General features: G+C 35.5%; 1 protein-coding gene across 1 annotated transcript in view; it reads right to left on the bottom strand.

The window, feature by feature from the left end:
- The window catches only part of FAM13A (family with sequence similarity 13 member A), a 319,784-nt gene that overhangs the window by 75,364 nt on the left and 231,569 nt on the right, over nucleotides 1-12,851 (bottom strand). The window contains 1 exon segment of the mRNA XM_038582151.1: nucleotides 12,399-12,440. Coding sequence (XP_038438079.1) covers nucleotides 12,399-12,440 — 42 coding nt within the window.

Here is a 12,851-nt window from a genome sequence, read left to right as displayed (position 1 = left end):
ATGCAGCATCAACACTACAAGATGAATCTAATGGTATTTCTTGCAATTGTATAACAGATTTCTAATTAAAACTTTTACATTAAAACCATGTCTTCTGTGGACAATATCATACATTAAAACAAATACATTTGATCTTCAATATTCATTGTGCTTTAACCTTTAACTATGATATGTAGAAACTTAATGGAGCATTTACAGGTATTCAAACTTTGACAAAAATTGCATTACCCTTTTGTGGTGGTATTGAAGACAGTTTGGATCTAAAAAAACCCCTTGCATTTTGGTTTTAAATCAAATCGTATGCACATAATACTAGAACATAAATTGAAAACATACTACAGGGATATTAGTTAGAAGGAGGATAATATTTATCCTCATGCTTCATCAACCCTCACACTTCCTATTCCTTTAAATATTAGGGCTGATTTGAAGAAAAAAATTATTCATTCCCATGTTTTGATAATCTATTAGCTATTTTCTAACAAATTAAGTAGAACCCATCAAAATATCAAAATACTCACCTTTTGTATAGCTTTTTGTTCAGGCCCTAATTATTGGAGTTGTCAGTTTTACATATTTAGCATGTTTTTGCATAAAAAGAAATTCAGAGTTTTAGTTTTTAGACTGAGGTCTTTGTAAAGCAAAATTATGAATGAAATGAATAGTTCCCTATGTATACTCACTTATAGATGAGGAAATTGAAGTTCAGAGGTTTAATCTCTCACTAAGTTTACACATCTCTGATTCTCTCAGTACTCTGGCTTCTGAGTGTGTTCTTAGTAAGGACATAATCCCTATTCTCTCTCTCTCTTTTTTTTTTTTCCATAATCCCTATTCTCCAATAATGCTGCTATTCATATAAGTAGTTAGCTGTACATCTAGTTGTTTTCTTAGAACAGATTACTTGAAGTACTTTTTTGGATTCAAATGGAATTTTCTTTTTTGAAATGTATACATTCCAGAAAACTTTTTATTTCTAGATTTTCATGTTTATTAGTATAAAATTACATCAAGCGGTTTATAATCTTTTTTTTTTTTTTTGAGAGAGGAATAGAGAGAGAAAGTGAGCAAGAGGAGAGGAAAGAGGGGGAGAGAGAGAGACTCTCAGGCAGACTCCCTGCTGAGCATGGAGCCTCATGGCCCTGAGATCATGACCGGAGCCGAAATCCAGAGTTGGACACTCAACCAACTGAGCCACCCAGGTGCCCTAGGTGCAGTCTGGGAGCAGGTGCCCTGGGTGCCCTGGGAGCAGTCTTTAATCTTTTTAAAAACTATTATATCCCTTGACCACAAACTTCAATTCTGATTATTAGTTTTGTTCTGTTTTTTTTTTCCTTAAGTTTGCTAGAAGTTTTTCTATTTTATAATTTTCATTTTTATTCCCAAAGAACCAGTTCCTGGATTCAAACATCAGTTCTGTTCTTTTTCCCATTTATTATTATTACAACCTTTTAAATTTCTAAGAGGTTGCTTTTTTTTTTTTAATATGGTTTCTTATTCTGATTGTGTGGTTCATTTGTTTTCATTCTTAAGAAGATGAAGTCACCTCATAAAAAGAGCTTAGATCCACAAATTTTTTTGACATGTACTTTCCCCCTTTTTCTTATCAATAGTTCTACAATAGTTTTTATTACCTCTGAATTTTTTCCTCCCTTTAAGAGAGTTTTCATTGGTTGATTGGAATTTTTTGGTATTAATTACACTGTGGTCAGAATACAGAACTGTGAATATTTTTACTTTCTATTTTTAAAGATTTCATTTATTTGAGAGGGAGGAGCACAGAGGGAGAGGGACAAGTAAACTACCCACTGAGCAGGGAGTCTGTTGTGGAGTTTAATCCCAGGACCCCAAGACCACAATCTAAGCCAAAAACAGATGCTTAACCTACTGAGCCACCCAAGTGCCCCTAAAATTTCTACTCTTGAAGAACTTTCAGATACAACTGAAATTTTTGGAAAGTAGCTGGAATGTTTGAGCTCTACTTATAGGGTGCAAAGTTTAGTATGTAATGCTCATTTATTTGAAATCTCATGTATTATATAAAATTCTCAGTGCTATTTATTTTGTAAACTGTTTATTATAGACATATAGTTGCATGCAGAAGTTCTATACTTCAAATGTGTTTGCCTGTTTATTCTTGCTAACTTAAGAGTTTAAATTTCTATCATTTGAAGCTGTGCTATTTTACACATGCTTATTTATAACCTTTATGTGTTTAGTATGGATTTTAACTTAAAAAGTAAGTCTAGGTTTGTCCTGTTGCACAAGTTTGGCATTGAACTCTGGCTCTCCTGGTATTGATATTGCCCCTCTCTGCTTTCCTTTTGTTCACATTTATCAGATATAAATTCTAGATTTTTAAAAAAGATTTTATTTATTCTTGAGAGACACACAGAGAGAGGCAGAGACATAGGCAGAGGAAAAAGCAAGCTCCCTGAGGGGAGCCCACTGTGGGACTCAATCCCAGGACCCCAGGATCAGGACCTGAGCTGAAGGCAGGTGCTCAACTTTTGAGTCACCCCAGGCATCCCTAAATTCTAGATTTTTATTATTAACCTTTCTGTGCCATTTTGTTTCAGGTATGGCTCTTTGGAGCAAAATAAACCTAAGTTTTGTTTATAATTTCAGTTTTTATTGAAGAATTTGACCATTTATATTTATTGTCATAATTGATGTATTTGTTCTAGTTTTGTGTTTTTGCTTTATGTTTTCTAATTTGGAGATTCCTTTTCCTCTGATTTCTGTCTTTGCTTTTATCTTCTGAGATTCACATTATAGACATCTTATACAAATTTCTACTAGTAGTTGCCTCTCATATCCATATCTCTAATTATTAAAATTAGAGATTTTAATAATTCTAATTAATTCAATGTAATTTAAAAATTCAAACCCCCCCCCAAACAAACAAAAAAACCCTCAAAACTCTTGACTTCTGCTTCTATTGTTCTACCTTCCATGCAAGACAAGAAATTCAGAATTTTGTTACTCTCTTTGTCCCTCCATCAATGATTATAATCAGGTTTCTCACTTAATTAAAAAAAATTCTTTTTAAAATACACCTTTCAATTATCTGGGCATAAACTTTGATTTCTACTTGTATTTCTATTAATATGGTTTTTTCCTTAGAGTTATAATTTTTAGGTTGGCTTCCTAATTTCTTCATATCTAGCATTATTTCTATCAGTTTTTTCTTATCCTTTGATCTCCTTTTTGGGGGAGCTTCTCAAGTTTCTTTTTCATCATGTACCTGATTTATTTTAAATAATTTCTGCTCTTTACTGTTTCCCACATAGTTTTTGAAATCTCTGCTAATATATTTCTAGACTCCCTTTTCCTTCCTTATTTCAGCTATTCTTCTATGTCTCTAGCCTTGTAATTGTAAACCTATTGGATTACCTGTAAAGCCTTACAGGTTCCTACTTATGTTTCAAAGAGGGTTGGTTATGTCTTTGAGCATTTTTGAGAAGATTAGTAATATTACTTTTCAAGTTTTCTTCTGAATCATATAAAAAGCAATACTTTGAAATGTTTTTACATTGAGTTCTCAAAGTAAGTCATCCTTTCTCTTAGTTTGTAATTTCTCTTTATAGGTCCCAAATAGTTGTGTTTTGTGGTTCCTAAGGAGAATCCATCAATCCCAGACAAGGTCATTATCAACAACCTGGGTAGGTAGATTGTTCTTTGTTTATTTCATTGTCCTTTGGCTGTGGGCAGATGCCTGCTCATGAAATTAGATTTTAAGAACCACCATATGAGTCTGCCCTAGAACAATCTATAATGCATTGATAGGTGCACATGCTATTTGGTCCAATTTTCTGCATAAGCTGGAGAAACAGGAATAAATTTCTCCTTTTTTTTTTTTGTACAGTGTACTTCTGAAAGCATGCATTATATGTCCAATAATCCTTCTGCCTTTTTATCCTCTTCTTAAATGCTTTAAGTGATTGAATATCTCAGGGGGATAGTTTTGTATACTAAATATTCTAGGCTTTGAATAGATGTTGACACAAAGAAGCTAATGGGGGAAGAGAGGTGAAAACGAATATGCAGATGATCTCTTAATGGTTCAGAAAGAAACTTTCTGTTCAGTAGGGTGAATGTCATTTGTTTTTCTGGTCAGTGCAGTAGACAAAGGAAGGAATCCAACTTAGTTTTTTTTCCCCCTTTGTTCTTTCTTTGTGGTCATCTGTATTGTTTAGATGGTGGAACATGAAGCCTATAGGTGATAATATGTTTCTCAGTCCATCTCACTGATGTGTGATCTTTATGGTTTTATCGTTGTTACAAAGCTATCTCTAGTTCTTGCCTTTGGTATCATCATTTGAATTTAAATGGGAAGCTGGAGTAGTTACATTAGGTAGACCTGGTCTTTTATTTGTTTAAGTTAAAGGTTTACATTTTATTCTGAAGTTTTTTTTTTATTTTTTTTTATTTTATTTTTATTTATTTATGATAGTCACAGAGAGAGAAAGAGAGAGAGGCAGAGACATAGGCAGAAGGAGAAGCAGGCTCCATGCACCGGAAGCCCGATGTGGGATTCGATCCCGGGTCTCCAGGATCGCGCCCTGGGCCAAAGGCAGGCGCCAAACCGATGCGCCACCCAGGGATCCCTATTCTGAAGTTTTTATAAACAAAAGTCTATAGGAAGGAGGGAGACTGAAGAATGAAACAATAAGAGATCTAAATAGAATGGCCATAAAAGTGTCATTTCCTGTGAGTTTATTTTTCCTTTGTTTTAACATGCTGAGGAAAGACATGAAGAGAAGCATAAAAAACTTAAAAATTATATAATTTATCTATATCAGCATAGCCTAAACAATGTGCTTAGTATCTTAATTAACATTGATAGAATTAAACTCAGAATCTATACTTGTTTCTTACTAAATAAAAAATATGACTAGCTCAGATATGAAGAATTCAATATTGAATCCCTAAAGAATTATTTGATGAACATTAGTTAAGTTTATAATCATTCTTCACTATAAAATAATTATATTAGTTGTCTGATTTAGTGGTTTTCATCTAGGGGTATGCATTAAAATCTCTTATGTGACACTTTTCCTCTCAAATTTCTTGTGGTAAAGCACACATAACATTTACTTTTTTAACCATTTCTTAGTGTACAGTTCAGTGGCACTGAGTATATTCACAGAATGAATTCATTCTATGTATCTCCAGGACTCTTCATCTTGTAAAACTGAAACCCTGTACCAAATAAACAGTAACTCCTGATTCTCCCCTCCCCCCCCCCACCCCGGGCAACCACCATTCTACTTTGTGTCTCTATGAATTTGACTATTTTAGGTACTCACATAAGTGGAATCATACACATGTCTTTTTGTGACTAACTTATTTCATTTAGCATAAATGTCCTCAAGGTTCATCTGTGTTGTGTGTATATCAGATATTTCCTCCCCTTTAAAGGCTGAGTAAGACTCTACTGTGTATATATGCTGCATTTTGTTATCTATTTATCCAATGATGGCCACCTGGATTGTTACCACCTTTTGACTATTACAAATAATGCTGCTATAAACATGGATGTACAAACATCTCTTTAGGACCCCGTGACCCTGTTTTCAATTTCTCTTCATCTTTGCCAATACTTTTTATTTTTCAAAGCAGACATCCTAATGGGTGTAAGTTACATCATTAAAATTTAAATGGGAAGCTGGTTTCTCATTATAGTTTTAATTTGCATTTCCCTGATGATTTCTGATGTTCAGCATCTTTTCATGTGCTTATTGGCCATTTGTACAACTTATTTGGACAAGTATCTACTCAAGTTTTTTGCCCATTTAAAAAATAATTTTGTTGTTATTGATTTTTTGGAGTTCTCTCTATATTCTGGATACTAATCCCTTATCAGATAAATGATTTGCAAATATTTTCCCCATTCTTCCTTTTCTTTCTGTTGATAGTCTTTTTTTTTTTTTTTAATCCACAAAGTTCAAAACATTTCATGAAGTCCAATTTGTCTACTTTTTCTTTTATCTCCTGTGGTTTGGTGTCATATCTAAGAAATCACTGCCTAATTCAGGGCTGCATAGCTTTTGCCTCATATTTTCTTTTAAGAGTTCCTGTATATTTAGCTCTTACATTTAGGTCTTTGATCCATTTTGAGTTAATTCTTGTATATGATATGATATCACAGGGTATGTGAATATCCTGTTTTCCCAGCACTAATTGTTGAAAAGACTATCTCATGATACTTACTGGAAATATGGACACCCAACACCACTGAAGGCTCAGAATCTTGGCCAGTGAGACCCCAGCATATTTAAAGAGCTCCACATACTTTGTACCATAATGGTAGTGTTATCAAAAACCAGAAGATAATAAGTGTTAATAAAGGTAAGGAGCAATTAGATTCATACATTATTAGTGGAAATGCACTTAGAAATGGCTAAGATGGCAATCTGTATGCTTATGGTTATTTTGTCACATTTTAAAAAATAATTAAAAATGGTTAAAATGGTAAATTTCAAGTTGTTTATATTTCGTTATTTACATTTACCCTCCCATGCCCTCAAAAAGAACTCCACAGGCAGAAATGATGTGTTTCCTCAATTTAGAAACACTGTTCTAGTTAAAAAAGGGCATGGGAAACAATTTTAATATATAGTTATTTGTGTCTAAAGACACCCAAATATCTAATTGACTTTATTATCTGGGGAAAAAAAATCAAATAGATAATAAAATAAAGAGCCTGCTTGTTGGGACGCCTGGGTGGCTTGGTGGTTGAGGCCATGATTCTGGAGTCCCAGGATCAAGTCCCGCATCAGGCTCCCTGCAGGGAGTCTGCTTCTCCCCCTGCCTGTGTCTCTGCCTCTCTCTCTCTGTATCTCTCATGAATAAATAAATAAAATCTTAAAAAAAAAAGAGACTGTTTGCTTACTGCACTCAATAGTCAACAACAAATATAATGCGTGATATATTACATTTTTCTAAACTATCCCATCTGATGAGATTTTTACCTCAAAATAATTTCAAAAACATACAATATAGTTAAGAAGAAAAATAAACTATTAAAATTTCATAAAGTTGACCAAAAAATCATAACCCTACACATTCTACCACAAATTGTTTGGAAAGGTAATCCCCAAAGAGCTATCTGAAAATGCTCTATAAAAACTTTTCTACATATCAAGATAGGAGTGGCATGATATACTTTTCAGATCCCGTCTAATGTCAGGTAATGTTTTAATCTAAATTTATCCAAAGCGGGCAGCCCAGGTGGCTCAGCGGTTTAGCACCGCCTACAGCCCAGGGCCTGATCCTGGAGATCCGGGATCGAGTCCCACGTGAGGCTCCCTGCATGGAACCTGCTTCTCCCTCTGCCTGTGTCTCCACCTCTCTCTCTCTCCTCTCTGTGTATTCTCATGAATAAATAAATAAAATCTTAAAAAATAATAAAAAAATAAAAAAAATAAATTTATCCAAAGCTAATTTTTTCTTCAATGTAAATCTATAGTTAAAAGACTTTCATAAATTAATGATCCCTAGTTTCAAGGAATAAAATTATTAAAATACTGAAGAATGATTTGCATTTCAGACAGCTAATTTAGAAACAAATTATTTGATGTTCCTGATTCAGGAAAATTAGAAAACATAAATACTGAAACTGACCCTAAGCAATTCCAAATCTGCTAAAATGGTATTTTAGCTTCATTTTGTGAGTATTAAAACTTGGGCTGTAATTGATAAAGACTATCAATTTCAGAATATCAATGGAGCACAAAATGAGAAAGAAAAAGCAGATTAGCACAGTTGCTAAAAGGCAGGTTTAGAGCAAGGAGTACCATTCAGAGGTCAGGTGAGCTGGTTAGAGCCCAGTGACTAAGACTGATGATAGGTATGTAGCCCCCGAAGCACATTTAGGATTTTGACAAACCATAGGCAGAGATGGGCTTTGTATACAGGCTATACGTATCATCTATGTGTACAAACTGTATATATAATCCAGAAATTTTTTAAGAAGGAATTCAAGAGTAGAAGTCAGATGGGACAGGATAAGATGGGATGGGATCAAGATAGGATGTGAATCTGGCCATAAGGAATCTGAAGGTAGTATAGCTGAGATGGGAGTGGATAGAGATGGAGAAATAGAAAGTAGAGATTAAGAGCCTCAATCCCAGTGGGAATACACAAAGAAATCAAAATCTGCGTTTGCAGATACCGAAGACACAGACAAATGAAAGTAGAACTAGCAACAGATCCTAGCCAGATCGGACTGGATGACAGGCAAAAGAATTCAGACAATAACAGGCTAGAGGTGGCACAGAATGCCTATAGTAAGCTGCTAAATTGAGCAACTGAGGTAGGGGCACCTTCTGGGAGTCCAGCTGAGACCACGAGAGCCCAGGGTATGGACATCCTTGCCAAGAATGTTCTTAACCTGAAGTTTGCAGGTTCTTGTCTATTTTTTTTTTAAAGATTTTATTTATTTATTCATGAGAGACACCGAGAGAGAGGGGCAGAAACATAGGCAGAGGGAGAAGCAGGCTCCATGCATGCTGGTACTTGGTCCTGGGACATCAGGATCAGGCCCTGGGGATGAAGGCAGGTGCTCAACCACTGAGCCACCCAGGCATCCCGGTTCTCATCTATTTTGTGGCAATCTTGCCAACGATTTGGTATAACTTGTTCTTCCCCTTCATTTCCTTAATCAGTTCAACAGGGTGGGTAATCTCTAATGAGCGTCTAGGGAACAATGACACCTACTGTTTGAGCTACTGTAGCTGCAGTCATCCTGCCACAGGAAACCGCAGCAAGTGCAGATTTGTAGCTACTATTTCTTTCATTTTAAAAAAAAAAAAAAAGGACAAGTGTTCTGGTGAGTTAGGCTAGGGTGGAGAAGTGCTGAAATTACAGAAGACAGTTCTTATTACAGAACACATTTTATCAAGAATGAGAATATATGAGCGCATGTCTATTAATAACAATCTTAAAAACTGGAGGCAACTGAAATGTACAGTAGACTAACGTGGTTCAGCCACAAGTGTTTATAGCAGAGAACCATAATCACAGACACTGAAATTCTACAAAGTGAGAAGTAGAGCAAGGTAACAATTGAAATGGCCTCTGGCTCCCAGTTCCTGCATCCCACCTTCCTTCCTGTAGCCATAGAAAGGTTCTGGAATCCCCACTAGTGCATTGCAGGTCCCCTGCATGCTCTCCATCTCTATCCTCTACGCCAGACACAGACTCTTGTCTTCATTATAAATAACGCACCTTGTCCCCACTCCAACAGCTGGATGCTTATCTGATCTCATGTATCTGAATTCCTTATGGATCATTTATTCTCCTTCCTCTGACACTGGAGCCCTGCCTTGCTCTTATCTTTTGTTTTGATCTGGTCTTCCCGAAGACTGCCCACTCTCAGACTTGCAGCCACTGAGTTTTGCCATTCTACCTCATGCTGGATCTTTCACAATAAACCACCCCTGAATATTCCACCACTGACCAGCTAGCTGTCCCATCCCCAGCCTCTCTGCCTGGCTGCCTGTGGCTGGATTGACTTTGTGAGAGTATCCATCTCAGCTGATGTGTCTCATCTCATTTGGACCTTTCCTCTTGGTCTCCATCCCTGCTCAGAAAAGCCAAAACCCCCAAAACAAAAAAACCTTGGCCAGTCAACAATTTTAAAACTTAATACACGGCACTCAATATTCAATATTCCTAGTCATGGAAGATGTCATTTTGCAACCACCAATCACTTTTTATTTTTCAAAGGCACAGTAAATATTATTTTGGATTTTAAAAAGGCCAATTTAGTTTTTCATCATGTTGACAAATCATTATGAAATTCATGAGTCTAGCAGTAACTGCCCTTTCTGAGCATTATAGGAAGGGAATCTTAAGAAAGTAGGAGAGAAAGGAACGGAAGACAAAGAAGCTACAGAAATGTAAATATATTTAAAACACTTAAACACTCATTTGTTCTTACCAGAGATAGTGTGATAAAAGTGCACTAATTTGAAATTTAAATTATCAGTGGACATATTATGTTTCTAGTGCAAAAATCTTAAAGAACTTTAACCATAGTTAGGAATCACGTTTTCTTTCTTCCACTTGAATTCTGTATGCTAGAACAACCCAAGAAAAGTTAATCTCAAAGCAGCCATGTAAATTATTTGAGAACAAAACCAAAAAAAAACCTCCCTCCAAACAGGTTCATGGATTACTAACAGATTCTTCTACTTCATGCCAAGTAGATAATAAAAAGTTAAATTAACTTGTACCAATTTCTAAAACTATCCTATTATGCTATTCACAAAAAGTAACCATATTTGAGATTTTAATTTCAGGACAAATAATAATTATTTTCTCATTTATTAAATAGCTCCATTTAGTTAAAATTTCCAGAGTATCTGCTGGTAACTTCCTTTTTCTGCAATATTAACTCTCCTATACATGCGGGCTAGTATACATATTCACTTTTTTCCTACTTCTGTAGTATTTTATTTTTATGACTCTTAACATTAAGATATCAAATAGCTTCTACCAAGAGTTATGGCAAATACATTTTCTTTATATTCTTTAACTTTCATTTTACAAGTACAGAATTTTTTCAAAGCCACATTAATCCAAACAATGAAAAAATCACCACGTAAGAAAACATAATTATGTATCTTTTAAGGCCTTAAGACTTATGAACCTATTTTTCCCATCTGCTTTTTAAAAGTATTAAAAAAATAAAATTCAATACTATATAAAACATAGACTGATATTACCCAGAGGAATAAAAATAAGACAGAGAATACTTCTTATTTGTAGGCATGATCTGGAGCTGCAGTCTTCTGTACTGTGTAAAATTTACTTTCTGTTAAGGTATGATAATCATTTGTTTGATATTACTGTGTGTATTTACATGATGAAGACCAGAGTCCCCATATACTCGGCAACCACACCCTCATGTGTATAGTTGAGGTAACCTACAAACCAGAATATGGTGATTTGGTTGGCAGGAAACCAGAGTGAATCAAATGGACCACCATGTTGTCTCAAACTAAAACCTCAAATGTTCTCTCTTTTGCCACAACGTGATTATGCAATATTTTTTGAGTTGCTGAAGGGCAGAACAGTACTGAAAAGCAGTTACTTGACTAAGATTGAAGTCCTATGACATATTTCTGAACTACTGTTGGTTGAATTAAAGCCTAAATCTAACTCTGAGACTATTACAACAAATCAGATTCAAAAACAAGCTATGTAACATATATCCTGACATTTCTTTAAAAAAGTAGATCTCAAAATTGAGGAGAGGGTTAACATCTACTTTAAATTCTATAAATTCGGGGATCCCTGGGTGGCTCAGCGGTTTAGCCCCTGCTTTTGGCCCAGGGCGCGATCCTGGAGTCCCGGGATCGAGTCCCACGTCAGGCTCCCGGCATGGAGCCTGCTTCTCCCTTCTCCTGTCTCTGCCCCTCTCTCTATGTCTATCATAAATAAATAAATCTTCAAAAAAAATAAATTCTGTAAATTCACCTGTTTTAATAGTTGTTATTACGACTTTATAAGCTTTAGAAAATAACCCTAAACTGTGAACTTGCTGAATACTTAGTTTCACACTCCACTACTACTTAGAAAATGATCTAACATAGCTGAGGCTTTGTGCTCACACCCCTCCCCTATCTGCATATATGCATGGAATAAAAAATTTTAAAATGTAGATTAACAGCCTAATCATTAGGCAGTTTCTGAAATTGACATAGCTACCTTGACATGTCTGAATTTTATTTTTTTTTTATTTTTTTATTTTTTTTTTTAATTTTTATTTATTTATGATAGTCACACAGAGAGAGAGAGAGGCAGAGACATAGGCAGAGGGAGAAGCAGGCTCCATGCACCGGGAGCCTGATGTGGGATTCGATCCCCGGTCTCCAGGATCGCGCCCTGGGCCAAAGGCAGGCGCCAAACCGCTGCGCCACCCAGGGATCCCGACATGTCTGAATTTTAAAACAAAATATCTCCTTGTAATCTTTTTAGCTCTTTTAAATTTGTCTTAAGATTTCTTAAACCAGGGATCCCTGGGTGGCGCAGCGGTTTGGCGCCTGCCTTTGGCCCAGGGCGCGATCCTGGAGACCCAGGATCGAATCCCACGTCGGGCTCCCGGTGCATGGAGCCTGCTTCTCCCTCTGCCTATGTCTCTGCCTCTCTCTCTCTCTCTGTGTGTGACTATCATAAAAAAAAATAAATTAAAAAAAAAAAAAAAAGATTTCTTAAACCAAAGATAAGAAAAACAGCATGAACAATATGGTGAAGGGTTCCAATGAGCTTAGTTTGGCCACACTGTAGAATATTCATTGAAAATTATTAAAATGGGGAAATAAACTCAAAGGAGCCTTACCCCTCCTCCATTCCCTGTAATAGAACAACAAAAATCAAATAAATACCTCAAATAGAAAGGTGATATAGGTCTTTCATCTTCTTGCGAACTAAAAGGAAAATAAATTTTGAATTAATTTCTGTTAATATTTTAACATATCAATTTTGCTAAAACTCTGTTCTACCTGTCAAATTTTATTTCGACACATTAGAACTCATCTCACAATGGAGTAAAGTTAGTAAAACACACTCTACCTTGGACCTAGCCAAGGTCAATTACTTCTTTATGGGAGACCATCAAAAGAGGTTTCTCTCAAGATTAGCCTCAGGCAAAAGTAATTCACATCACACTTTCATGAGGAAGCTTTTTACTACCTTATTTCTACAAGCCCAATCCAAGTTCCATATAGTATACATAAACCCCTAAAATGATTGCATACTTAATTATCTCAATAAAGTTAATTATAGCTCATTACCACAATGATGAAAGTAAGAAACAGCCAAGAAAATACTCCTTTATG

This window comes from Canis lupus, chromosome 32 (genome assembly GCF_011100685.1).
Source record: "Canis lupus familiaris isolate Mischka breed German Shepherd chromosome 32, alternate assembly UU_Cfam_GSD_1.0, whole genome shotgun sequence".
Classification (NCBI taxonomy): domain Eukaryota; kingdom Metazoa; phylum Chordata; class Mammalia; order Carnivora; family Canidae; genus Canis; species Canis lupus.
This window is presented reverse-complemented; position numbering and strand designations above follow the sequence as displayed.